The sequence below is a fragment of the Eumetopias jubatus genome, unplaced genomic scaffold (assembly GCF_037043125.1).
Source record: "Eumetopias jubatus isolate StellerSeaLion01/CBP00866 unplaced genomic scaffold, mEumJub1_p1.0 scaffold_1, whole genome shotgun sequence".
Classification (NCBI taxonomy): Eukaryota; Metazoa; Chordata; class Mammalia; order Carnivora; family Otariidae; genus Eumetopias; species Eumetopias jubatus.
This window is the reverse complement of record NW_028274807.1, coordinates 122,093,646-122,107,500: the sequence shown is the minus strand read 5'-3', so window position 1 is coordinate 122,107,500 and position 13,855 is coordinate 122,093,646. Positions and strand designations below refer to the sequence as shown.

At 37.2% G+C, this 13,855-nt stretch overlaps 1 protein-coding gene across 4 annotated transcripts in view; it reads left to right on the top strand.

The window, feature by feature from the left end:
- The window catches only part of ARMC8 (armadillo repeat containing 8), a 124,576-nt gene that overhangs the window by 40,313 nt on the left and 70,408 nt on the right, over nucleotides 1-13,855 (top strand). For all 4 annotated transcript variants that reach the window (XR_003608425.2, XR_003608427.2, XR_003608424.2 and 1 more), the window contains exons 4-9: nucleotides 889-1,031; nucleotides 1,136-1,233; nucleotides 4,845-4,937; nucleotides 10,238-10,318; nucleotides 12,891-12,966; nucleotides 13,063-13,153. Coding sequence is in view for 1 of the 4 variants with exons in the window: in XM_028099096.2 (XP_027954897.1) it covers nucleotides 889-1,031; nucleotides 1,136-1,233; nucleotides 4,845-4,937; nucleotides 10,238-10,318; nucleotides 12,891-12,966; nucleotides 13,063-13,153 (582 nt within the window). In the remaining 3 variants the exon portion in view is untranslated. The remainder of the gene's footprint in view (nucleotides 1-888; nucleotides 1,032-1,135; nucleotides 1,234-4,844; nucleotides 4,938-10,237; nucleotides 10,319-12,890; nucleotides 12,967-13,062; nucleotides 13,154-13,855) is intronic.

Sequence of the window (13,855 nt, the reverse complement as noted above, 5' to 3'; positions counted from 1 at the left end):
TTTCTGGTAGACGATGATAGTTGTATAACTTTCTCTTTGCCTTTGCTACTCAGAACTAAGTTTTATGTGCAGTTGCTATAAGTTTTTTAATGTTTTGGTTTTTCTTTTTCTTCATTCCTGTCTTTTGATACAGGATTGATGGTTTTATTGTTTTTATCGTAACTGATCTCAAATATATACTTTGGTAACCATAAAGCTCTCAGTAGCCTTTCTTAGGGGATTAGTGTTCAGTGTATATAAATGTACTTTAAGGAGCATGAGTGTTCCACCTTAAAACATAAAGGAGGTGGTCATAAGTGGTGGATGATTAGAGTTTGGGGAGTAGTTGCTCAGCAGGCAGGGCTGGAATGGAAATGGAAGGATCTCCTGATTCCCCAAATGGGAAAATTGGAGAAAGATGAGTTTCCCTTGCTTGAAGAGCTGCACAAGGATTCTGAATGTTCCCTCTAGGCTAAACGTCTGTGATCTCTGAACCATGCCTCTGGATAGTGCAGGTCCCTTTCTAGTCTAAATTTTAGATCCGGCAGTACTTGGCATTGAATGTTCTCAGTCTTGGTATCCTGGAGTGGCAGATAACATGGACTGTAGTGCTGTTTTGTGTGTACTTGTGGAGAACTTCCAGAGTAATTGTTCTGATAAACTTTAAGATTATACATAATAGTCCTTTTGATCAAAATGAAGAAAGTCTCTCTTGATTTTTTTACCCAAATATTCCTTTTCTAAATTAGTAGCTGATATAAACAAATGGTCATTTCCTAACCTTCTATTAGCTCACCAACCATATTTTTAGTGGGATATATTGGTAGCATTTTTCTGTCACATTACTTTTAGCTAATTTACTTTTGTTTAATTGTTTTGTCTCCTCTTTATCAAATTCCTTCTTTTTAGATTGTTGTACTTGCTTCAGCAAGAAACCTCAAGTACAGAGCTGAAAACTGAATGTGCAGTGGTATTGGGAAGTCTTGCTATGGGTACTGAAAACAATGTCAAGTCTCTTTTAGATTGCCATATTATCCCTGCCTTACTGCAAGGTATGTAAGGAAGTCATTTTTGTACAAGGAAAAATTAGAATCAGTTTGCAGTGTTTAAAATACGGACTGAAAGGATGAGTCTCAGGTCCATTTTCTATTAATAGGACTACTATCTCCAGACCTGAAGTTCATTGAAGCTTGCCTCCGATGCCTGCGCACCATCTTCACCAGTCCCGTCACTCCAGAGGAGCTACTATATACAGTGAGTTTTAGAAGTTTTCGAATCATCGGTTACATTTCACTAACAGCATACCTCTACTTACTCGGCATCTCAAAACTCATCATAACTGTGTTACAGAAAAGTCTCAAGAAGTATTTCAGTTCTAGCATGCCAATTTGCAAATATCGAATGTTCTAGGTATTATAAAGAAGTGAAAGATAGTATCAGACCTTGAGGAATTTATAAGCTGTTTAAAAAAAAAAGACCCATGGGGCGCCTGGGTGGCTCAGTTGTTAAACGTCTGCCTTCGGCTCAGGTTATGATCCCAGGGTCCTGGGATCGAGCCCCGCATCGGGCTCGCTGCTCAGCGGGAAGCCTGCTTCTCCCTCTCCCACTCCCCCTGCTTGTGTTCCCTCTCTCGCTGTGTCTCTGTCAAATAAATAAATAAAAGCTTCAAAAAAATTTTTTAAAAAGACCCATTTTGATCTCTTAATATCAAAATAAGGCAGTATAGTTAACGTACTCACTTTAGGTTAAATCCAGCAGAGTAGGCTTTACAGAGAATTTGACCTGGATCTTGAATAATGGATAACATTTAGAGAAGTGGAGAGGAAAGAGGCCATTCTAGGAAAGATCTGTGTAAGAGAAAGGATGCAGAACAGTGGGCAGAATAGGCTAATGTGGGAAGGGCATCAGTGTTTGTTTCAACAGAAGAAGTGAACCAGAAATGGCTTGCAGGAGGCTTACTTGCCAGGCTAGAATCCGAGAATATGTGTGAGAGAATCCAGAGATCTTTGGAGTCATTCAGTAGTTTTCAAAAACCTTAGGGATTACTAGGGGGCCTTTTAATCTGTTGATTACATGGGACTGTCTTAATGAACATTATCCAGGCCAGTGTTTTTCAAACACTCTCATCTGCAGTCCGTGATAAGAAATACATTTTCCATTGCCACACGGTGTGTATGTCTGTGTGTGTGTGTGTGTGTGTGAGTGTGTGAGTGAGAGAGAGAAAGAGAGAATATTCCTGAGACAGTCTTCAAAAACAGTTCCATAAATGTGATACCCTCTGGTTACTAGTCTATCCTTCCTTTCTCATTTTTAGAAAAATGCTGGTTGTGATTCTGTGAGCCAATCACAGTGTCAGATAGGACATATATAAGTCAGAGATCTTATCTAGAATCACATTTTACAAATATTTCAAGAGCATAAGCAATCAGGAGGCATAGGCAGCAGAAGCGGGGGTAGGGGCATGTCACGAGTCTCCACAGTCCCTTCTCCCCACATCAGATACATGCTCCTCTGGCCCATAATGGTACATGAAGTCTGTAAGTGAGGTTCATGGGTCACTTTACACAGCAGGGAGGCTCTAAATTATGAAACATCTCAATTTTACACCTCAGGGATTTGTGCAGTATTCTTCAGGGAGCGATGCCATATAAATTGGTATTGTTCACTACGACAGTTCTCAGAATTGAGAATGGACCACGATTAGCTGGAGGGTTTATTAAGCACAGATTGCTGGAGCCTCCTGCCAGACTTTTTGAGTCAGTGAGTCTGGGGTAGGGCCTGAGAATTTGCTTTTCCAACAAGTTTCCAGGTAACTCAGAGGCTACTGGTCCATGGACTGCTGTATGAGGACCACTGGTTTACTGTAAGCAGTCCTAAATTGGGGACATCCTCCTCAAAGCTTTATACAGAGAAGGGCTCTCCTTCTGGTAAATATCAGTTTGTTTCCCTGAAAGTCCCATTGTGATGTTTACAAAGAGATTAAACCAATCACCTGTCTTCTTTACCCAGAAGTTACTCTCCAACCCCTAGCCCAGTAAGTGAGAAATTGGTCCTGGCCAACAGTTTTAACTCCTTTATCCTTGCTTTCCAAAATGATTTTATGGCCCACTAATGGTTCATGGTACATAATTTTGAAAACTAGTCTACACCAACTTAACTTTTTTACATAAGAAAATTTAAGACCCAGGGACATTAATTGACTTTCACAGTGACAATGTCTGTTTTATGCCTCAGAGATAATGGTGACTCTGTGAAGAATGTTGGATGGGATTATGACAGAGAGTAGTGTTTTAGTGTAATTAACTGCCGTCTGTGAGTTGGATTGTATAGAGCCAGCTGGTGCAGCAACTTAGGCACTAAACTGAAAACAGGGCAGTCCACTTAGAAGAAGGTAGGATGTCTAGTTTGAAATCCTGTTTATCAATTGGGTGACTTTGGGCAAATTATGTAACTGTTCTTTGTTTAATCAACCATAAATTGTAGATCTGTAAGACAATTGGCAGAAAGGGGCAGGTGTGAAGAAATGGGATGAAGCTGTTATTACAGGAAAACTGAGAGATGAGAGAGCAATGGAGGAAAGAAAGGAGGTGGAAGTAATTTCAGGAGCTTAATAGAAGCTTTCATATCATCCTTCAATTGCCTGTTCTTTTTTAGCTGCTACCTGCTTCCCTGTCTTCTGCCAATGGAATCAGTTTCCCCTCCCCACTCTATAAAATAGACATGTACTTGACACTCTCATCTTCTCTCTTTTCTTTCTATACATTTAGTACCTGACTTTCTTTGGGGTTTTCTAAATTTTTCATTTTGTTTTTAAACTGCTTGTGATAACACAAAGGGTTATACTAATAAGCAAAGGGAAAGATTCTGCTTAGAGGGAATCAACTGCCTTCTGTTTTCTCACTTAGCTCTTAAAGATTTGGGGCATTCTTTTCTTTGTAAGGAAACCCCAAATCTTGTTCATGCCAACAGTGGTACTCTTAAGTTTCCTTCCTTGCCCTCTGTTGTCTTATGTCAAAGTGTGGTCTATGGACCAGCAACATCAGCCTTATCTGGGAGCTTAGATCTTACTCCAAACCTATAGAATGAGAATCTCTACATAATGACTATCCCCTGGGAATTTGCATGCACATTCATATTTGAGAAGTGTAGCTCTAGGACTATGACAGGATTGACTAGGAGGCTTGAGCTAAGTCTCCTTTTCCATCTGTGGTTCAGATCAAATACCCTTTCAACTTTTAATTCCCTTTGCACCCTAAGAAGGGGATTCTTGGAGAGCCCTGCAGCAAATTGGGCAGATTCTCCTCTCTCCTACTGCACCAACTTGTATATTGCTAAGTTTCAGCAATAGGCAGAGAACATGCTCTAAGTGAGGAGTTGATATTTTGCAAATTATCTTGTGAAAATTGAAATTAGCTAACTACAGTCTTATGATTCTTACGAGTAACTGATACCACAACATCTCAGAGATCAAAACTGTCAAGTTTTATTTTTATACAGTAATTCCTCCTTATAGGCTATTTGTTATTATATATCTTATTAGTTCACATTTTGGTTTCACAACAGATTTCTGTCAAGTCTTTTGAAATGATTTTGTCTTATTGTGGGGATATAGGCTGTTTATGGGAGAGAGATTGAGAATTTCTCATTCTGGTATTTTGTTGTTGAGGATGAATATTGAAGCCCCTCATCCTTTACCTAAAAATTTTGGTGACTCTCTTGTTTTTGTTTTGCTGTGTTCTTTAAAGAGACTTGATTTACTGTGATTAAGAAGCTTGCATATGTACCTGCTCATGGAAATAGTTTGTTAGATGTATTCACAGTGCCTAAGTTCCTTGTTGCTGTGTTCTCTTTTCCTTCTACTCCAGGATGCCACAGTGATACCACATCTCATGGCGCTACTTAGCAGGTCCCGCTACACCCAGGAGTACATCTGTCAGATCTTCTCACACTGCTGTAAAGTAAGAACCAGAATAAATGTTCTCTGTAATGTAAAATCTTCTGTGTCCCCGGAGATGTGCCTTCTTTGTGTGTCCTCCCAGAGATAACCTGTACATATATAATTATGCAGACCTATGTATATTCTCCCCCCTCCCCTGTTTTTATATATAAGCAGACCTACGTATATATTCCCTTCTCCTTTTTTGGACACAAATGGTAGCATTCCATACATTAAGTCCTGTACTTTGAATTTTTCATTTAACATATCTTGAAAGCTATTCCATATCAGTACATGGGGATACTTATGTACAAGTACATAAGGAGCTCCCTCATTTTTTTTTCAACAGCCGTATAGTATTTTACTATACAGATACACAATAATTTGTTTAACCAGTTCTCTACTGTTGGACATTTGCCTTGTTTCCAGTCTCACATTATTACAAAACAATGCTGCAAAAATATCTTGTGTAAGACATTTTATAAGAAATGAAATTGCTGAGTCAAAGAATGTGTGCATTTGTAATCTTACCACATACTGTCTTGTATAGAGGTTGTGCCCTTTTATATTCCTACCAGCAGTGTGTGATCAAAACTATTTCCCCACACCCTCATTGTTGGAAATTGTTTTAAGTGATCTCATACAAGGAGAAATGAGAGATTCTTCTCTGCTCTTTGTTGAGAGAAATTTCTGTTCCTAAAAGGGCCTCAACCTAAACTGAAGAGTGCTGCAAAGTGCTACTTCCTTTGTTTCATAGTTTACATACTGAGTGTAGTCTTTTGATAGCCATGGGAGATTGTGTATTTGAGATCTTTCATAATTTCTACACATTTGCCAATTTCTAACCAAATGTTTATCTTCTAATGATTCTATAAATTTTTCGGACAGCATTACTTATCTACCTATATTTATAATACAAAGATAAAATGAAGAGTTTGGGGAACTGTAGAAAATAAAGGAAAGAGAAGTGAACACCTACATATGAAACCAGGAAGATCACACATGTATGCTATTTTAGAACAGTTGCCCAAATAAATGAAAATTAAATCACTTGGTTCCAGAAAAAATATCATTATAATTTAATTGTTTAACTCTTCCTTCCCAAATCCTAGCAGGCTTTCACAGCCTATTCAGTTCTATTTAAGACATTTAGAATTTAAGGATTTTGTCAAAAATCTTTGAAGTTTCTCTTCCCAGATTGCCTTGACCATGTGTAAGCCAACTCATAGGTCCAGGGATGTCAAACACTCCCTTAATCTTTTGAAGTGGGCAAAGAAAGGCTTTGAGAAACTGACAATTTTGTTGCAATTAATTTCCTAAAAATGAGCTGAACTTAATAGGGTGTAGAATTTTCTAACAGTGAAGTGAAGTCTTGTAGCCCAGCCCTGGCAGATAGGTAAAGGAGGATACTCCTGAACTCCTGTGCCTCATTAAAAATCTTTCTGCGTCTATACCTAAGTGCTTGAGAGCACAACATCTAATAGTTATAACCACGGTAATCCCAAAGGGGCACTGAAAATTGGACCTGGAGGTATAATTACTACATGTCAAATTATGTTAAATTATGAGAAGTTTGAATAATCCCATTCCAGAAGTTACCCAAATAGCTTTTAGAATTACTCATCAGAAATTTCTAAATCCCTTTAGGCTTGCTCATCTAAAACTTCTCAGTACTTTTTAGCTGAAATGGATAAAAGAAAACCATTAAATCATTAGTTCTTTTGCTGGAGAGAATCTTATGCTGAGCAAGAATTTATAGGCATCTTCATGCCACTAACAGAGCTGAAGATGGTATCAGAGAAAATCACCTTAACTGAGCTTTCTTTTAGCCTGGTAATTAGCATTTGCCACTGTAATTAAATGACCAAATTTGAGTGTTCTGAGATATAACTAAACCTTAGGAAATATAGCATTTATAAACCCAGTGCCAATAGCCTAATATAAATATTAATTTTTCTACTGACTTACCAGCATGAATCTTTGAAAACAACTGATCTGATGATCTCTGTATAGTTATTAACCATAAAAACCTTTTATTTTCATGCTGTTCAATTTGCATATAGACTTAAAATAGGATTTATAATAGAATTTTCAGACTCATTCACAACTTTGCATATACATTTGTCCCTTGGACAATGTGAGAGTCAAGGTGCCAGACCCTGCTCAGTCAAAATTAGGCATGTACTTTTTGACCCCCCCCAAAACTTAAGTACTAATATAATCCTAATTATATCTTTGAAATTCTCTCCCTGATTTATTAAGGAGCAAAAAAAAAAAAGACTAGTAATATTAAATTGTTGCCACTTCTTAAACAGGTTACTCAAACTTCTGAGACCTATCTTTTGGAGTTTAAAATCTTGAGGGCTTATTTGCTTCCCACCCTATGGATGTTGCCTCTCTAGCCCAGGTCAATGTGGGTTTATTTGAAGAGACCTAAGGGAGACTTGATAAGAATCAAATGATAGCTCCTACTCTAGTTGGTTCAGCCAACGGTTCCATTCATTGCAATTGTTGTTACACGATCCTATGTATAACCACAGAGAGGAGGAGGAAGAGCTGCTTTTGTAATAATTATTTCCTGTAATTTCTGGGGCAAAGAAATTGAGGGATTAAAAACTACAGTATCTTGTAAGAGGCAGGGAACAGTTAATGTTAATTGCATTGTGCTTGATCTTTTTCATAATATAAGTTCATCAGTACAGACATTCCATAAGTGATCTAGCTCTTAAAGATGCATGCACATGGATATTTATTGAAGTGATGTTTGTAATAGTAAAAGATTATAAACAATCTAAATGTCTAACCATAAGGTACTAAAGTATGGGTTATCCATATAGCGGAATAAGGTCAAAAAAGAAATAAGAAAGCTCTTTCTGTACTCATATGAATGATTTCTGGGAAATAGTATAAAGGAGAATAAAAGGTTTGAAGCAATAGGTATAGTGTGTGTATAGTACATATAGCACATATATGTAGTATTTTACCATTTGTGTTAAAATAGGGGAAAGGATATACTTACGTATTTGTATATGTAAGGTTTGAAGAATATAAAACAATCTATTAGTATTAGGTCACTTCACAGCAGAGGAACAGAGATAAATACAGAGACAGAAGAGCTGTGAGGTGCAAGGGTAGAGGCAGTATCCTGTCTACTTAGCTATTCTCCTAAACACTGCCAATATTTAAATTAGGATGTTAAAATTTATAATGGAAGGCAAAAAAAAAAAAAAAAACACACCTTAGTATGCTAACCTGTCAGCCTAGTGTAATTTAGGCTTATCTTCACAATTTAATTACCTACTTGTTACTATGTAAGAAAAAAAATAGGTCATATTCTTAGGAGATCCTTCTTTTCCTGGGCTCCCCATTATAGTCTCAACTATCTTTATATTGAATAAGCTGGAGACTCATTTTCAAATGAGACGATTCAAGTAAAGCATTTAGAGCAGTGCCCAGCACATAGCAAGTACCCAATAATTAGTACCTATAATTATAATTCCAGATGCATGGATGAAGATGAGGTAGGAAGATAAAGAGTATACTTCCAGCCTGTGCCCTGAGAATGTCAGTATCTTTAGTTGTTCTAAAAGCAAGCCTGCATTATTCTGGGTGGATATGTAGGGATAAATTTATCAAGCTGTGATTTATCCTCATACTCTTAAGAGTTTGCACTGAGATGGGGCTGGCTTTAATAATGTTCAGCAGAACATTGTTTTTAATAGTGAGACATTAGAAACTGCCTAATATATGTAATGGGGGTTTGCCTGAGTAAAGTGTGGAATATTTTGCATCAAAAATCAGAAATTAGGGGCGCCTGGGTGGCTCAGTCGTTAAGCATCTGCCTTCAGCTCGGGTCATGATCCCAGGGTCCTGGGATCAAGCCCTACATCGGGCTCCCTGCGCAGCCGGAAGCCTGCTTCTCCCTCTTCCCTCCCCCTGCTTGTGTTCCCTCTCACGCTGTCTCTCTCTCTCTATCAAATAAATAAACAAAATCTTCTTTTAAAAAAGTCAGAAATTAGAAGTTAGTAAGGAAATTGCTGAAGTGTTTTTGTTTTTTAAAAACCATTTTTTATATACCATTAAATGGTTTTTATATACCATTAAAAGGTATATAAAATGGTATATAAAATGTTCAGGGAATTTACTTTTAATGGTATATAAAATGTTCAGGGAATTACTACCTGTAAAATAGGATATGGCTGTTTTGTGATTCAAAACTATGAATACTAATCTCCCCACTTCAGATGATGGATATTTTGGTCCAGGAAAGAATGCGCATCTTCAGGATCATTGTTACTTGGCTGAATAGTGGGTTGGAAAAATTGATTGGAGAGGGTTTTTTTTTTCTAGACTAGCAACTGGTTTTCTCTGGTGAACCCAGATAGGTAGCCAACTTTCAGTGCTGTATTTTTCTCTTCTGAATAATGATAAGCATGAAGTAGCATCCTTATCCTTGCTTTGACTTCATTATATGGGCGGGTGGTACATAAAATCATTGCATAAGAGGGGCACCTGGCTGGCTCAGTTGGTAGAACATTCGACTCTTGATCTTGGAGTTGTAAGTTCAAGCCCCATAATGGGTTATAGAGATTACTTAAAAATTGAAAAATATTTTTAAAAAATCAATGCATACAAACTGTGGTAATTTCGAAGACTTGCATTAACCTTTAGCTTCTGTCACTTTGAAGATTTCAATAAATTGCTTAGTAGAAGACAACTGGTGAAAAATAAAATCGTGAATTTTCTCATTTCTTTACCTTCCTACTCTAAGAAATGATAATTTAAAAGAGAAACGAGATAGAAACAGAAACCAAAACACATTCACTTCTCTGTATGGAGTGTTGTGTTTTCCACCATCCATAATTCAAACTTCCCTGATGTATTGAGGTAGGTTAAGCTCTGGTCCAGTTCTTCTTGCATGTAATTAGTTTTAGAGTTCCTCTGACTAGTTCATCAGTCTGAAGTTGTAAGAATGACTACTACTCTCCAGCGGCATAGTGTAAGTTTGTGCACATGAAATGCAGAATTCACGGTGGTTCTGTTGCTATGATGGTGTGTTATTTAAGAACTGCAAAGGGCCTGTGCCAGGATAGCTTCTGTGCCCCCTTCATTATTTGGGGGTAGGTAAGGAAGCAGTAGTTCTACAGAACTGGGATGACATAAGAAATGGCAGCCCTTTGTCTACCCTGCTTTATTAGGATGGATTTATGCAAGAGAAGGGCAGCTGACAATTTGTAGTAAATGAACTTTTCTACATTTAAGTAAGTGTTTTGTTGGAATGAATCATTACTCTTTTTAATGTTATATTCTCTTTTCTTACAGGGTCCAGATCATCAAACAATTTTATTTAACCATGGTGCAGTTCAGAATATTGCTCACCTACTAACCTCAGTATCTTACAAAGTAAGATGTTAAAAAAAATTATGGCCAGATTTTTATACTTTAGTTTTGGTTTCTAGAGTCTTGAACTAGATGGAGGCCCACATATTTTATTGCTTTGATAGATATTGTGATCAAGAATAAATAACATTTTATCAATAAAATGTTATGGGGCATTGTTTTACCTATAGAATCCTCTTTAAAAATTTTTAAAAGCTACCCTTGCCTTTCCATTTTTTTTTTTCCAGAATATGGTTGTGGCTTGATTTGCTATTGATTTTCACAGTCTCTTCTGCTCTGTCAGTGCCAAAGCTGCACATGAGGTGATGCCTTGAAGTATGTAGGAACAATGGCTTGCTATATCAGGAAATACTTTGATTTCCTATTTGAGACCTGACTTAGCCACAGTGACTCAAACTTAGAGCATATACCCACATATACATCAACATTTAAAATGTGTTACAAGGGTACCTGGGTGGCTCAGTTGGTTAAGCGACTGCCTTCAGCTCAGGTCATGATCCTGGAGTCCCGGGATCGAGTCCCGCATCGGGCTCCTTGCTCAGTGGGGAGTCTGCTTCTCCCTCTGCCCTCCACGCTGCTCTCGCTCACTCTCTCTCTCAAATAAATAAAATCTTAAAAAAAAATGTGTTACATATTTCAAAAGGTGAAGTCTCATAAAAACTTAGGTTTTTGTCTGATGCTTTGTTTTTTTAATTGTGTTGTTTTGTATTTTGAGTTAAAAAGTCAAAGGTTTTCAGACTTGTTAATTAAATTTCCTTCACTGTGTTTTATATATGGGTAAACAGCATCATGATATTTTATCAAGCATTAAGTTAAAAATTTGGTCATTTCATTGTTGTCCAGCTACCAAGTTATAGCAGATAATGGGGCATTGTCGTTATTATGTCACATTAGAGCTGGTATGCCATGACTTTGACGCAGAACAGAGAGAGCAGTAGTCATTTTTGTCTTCTGTCCTCGTGCGTGCACTGATTCTAATCTGGTCTGTATTGCAGCTTGCTAATACCTATGTTTTCCTACTTCAGACATCCAAAGTTTGATCTTGAAGCACTCACAAGGATAGGAATGGGGAATGGAGCCAGCTTGAAATTAGCCAGAGGGAGGGAAAGGAAATATATACTGAGAGCCGCTTCCTCTACCCTGTGCCTCACGGAGGCTGAAACCAGTCAGCACTGGCACATCAAGAAACAATTACTGGGGTGGCTATTTACTGTTCTTCCTCTTCTCCATCCTCTAGCTTCATAAACTCCCTCAGTTCTCCCTCTTTTTGTTTTGTTTTCTTTTCTGCACTAAGCTTCCTTATCTACTATAATAGATTACAAGTTGTGAAAGGAAAAAGGTTTTGGTAATATTTTTCTTTTGCCAAGGTTTGCTCCATTGTCCCAAGGATCATTGGCATATTTTGGGTGTGCACATCCTGTGCTGCAGATCATTGCTAAGATGAGGGACAGGGCTTCTTCACACTTCAGCTACCTATCCTGCCAGTCTCAAATTCCACATAAGAACATCATATTGTAGACGCAGGCTTGGAAGTGAGGATTAGATTGTCTGGTGAGAACTGAGCAGAAAGAATGAAAAATAACAGTTCTCATAGGAGCTCCTGCAAATTGTAAAAGAGATTGTATGTAGTCAAGGGTTTGACCCGTGTTATGGTCCCAGACCAGTAATCTGGTTTTGAGGAATAGTAGCACAATTCATAAGTGGTTTTTTTTGTCGTTGTTATTGTTGGTTTTTTTAATTTGAATTCAGTTAACCAATGTATAGTACATCATTAGTTTTTGGTATAGTGTTCAATGATTCACTAGTTGTGAATAACACCCAGTGCTTTAAAAGTTAAATTAGGAGGTGCCTGGGTGGCACAGTTGGTCAAAGCATCTGACTCTTGGTCTCGGCCCGGGTTGTGGTTTCGGGGTCACGGGATCAAGCCCTACATCAGGCTCTGCGCTCAGCGTAGAGTCTGCTTGGGGCTCTCTGTCCCTCTCCCTGTGACCCTCCCTCCTCCCGCTTTCTCAAAGAAATGAAGTAAATCTTTAAAAAATAAAACAGAAGTTAAGTTAGTTTAGTCCTTTCCAGATTTTTACTGTAACTTTGTTTCCTTCTGTTCCTTTGACACAACCCCATCCCGCACACAACTATAAGAGCACACTTTTTTTTTTTTCCTTTTGTCCCTTTTTTGTCTTCTCTTCAGTTCTCTGGTTTGTAGTTTGGGAAGAAGAAATGTCCCACTTGAAAGGCAGTTGGTAATTAAGTGTTCATGAAGCTCTCTTTGATTTACCAACATTGTATTTTGTACATTGTTCTTTTAAATTTGATTAGGAATTTATCTAATTAAATCTTAGTTGCTACTTCCTGTTTTTTCTTTTCTGTTACTTCAAAATTAATTTTAACTTTTTATAATTAAGTTTAACTTACTGTACTCCAGATATCCAGGTGTTATTTTTATTCCCTTGAGGCCTTCTTTTAGTATTTTAAGCAGATTTAAACAGTTGTTTCTTCAGAAGAGTTTAGATTCTGAGACATTAAAATTCATATTTGCAAAATCAAGATAAATGCATTTTTTTGTTTATTGTTACAGGTTCGAATGCAAGCACTGAAATGCTTCTCAGTTTTAGCTTTTGAAAACCCCCAGGTATCGATGACCCTGGTAAATGGTAGGCTGGAACTTTCAGTGGCACCTACATGATTTAATTTATGAACTTTGTATATTTAAAGAGTTGCTTAATTCTTCTTGTTTGTTTTATTTCTAGTTTTGGTTGATGGAGAATTGTTACCACAAATTTTTGTGAAGATGTTACAGAGGGATAAGCCTATTGAGATGCAGCTGACGTCAGCAAAATGGTAAAAGTCAAGACAATGTGGGAAGAACAGCAGTGCTTTATCAATATGTTAGAGAACTTTTAGACAGCCTGATTAGCTCACCTCCAGTCCCCATCTTGTTTTGGGATTTTGGAATTTGCAAGTCATGGGGTTGTCTCACATTTTCTTAAATGGGCATGAGTTTTTTACTCAGTGTACTACTAGTAGCATGCAGAACAGCAACACTCATATAACAGCTAAGACTATCACAGAAAATTACTTTATTATATTCTCAACATACTCTCCTTGTATTTCAGTTGAAATAATATAAAATTAGATTTAACTAAAAAATTTATGCTAAGAATTAAGAAAATACAAAGATAGGAAAATAATGGAGTGAGAATTAGTTGAAGTTGATAACCAAGGCATGATTTCAGAGAATATGGCTTCCTCATCTTTAGAAAAACAAGACATAAAATTCGTATAGAGATGTGACAGTTTATAACATAATTTCTTATTAGTACAAGTCCTAGCTCATATAAGCATTCAATACATGTCAATTCTGTAATTATGAATACATTTAATAGATAGGTTGAGCACCTGTTATATAAGGTTCTTTGCTAGATTGTTCCAGTATTTAAGAATTTGTGGCTTTCTAGTATTTCAGGCGAGAATGAGAAATTTTCAGTGAATTACTCATGCACAATGAATTGTTTTTGTTTTTTGTGGGGTTTTTTTTTTTTT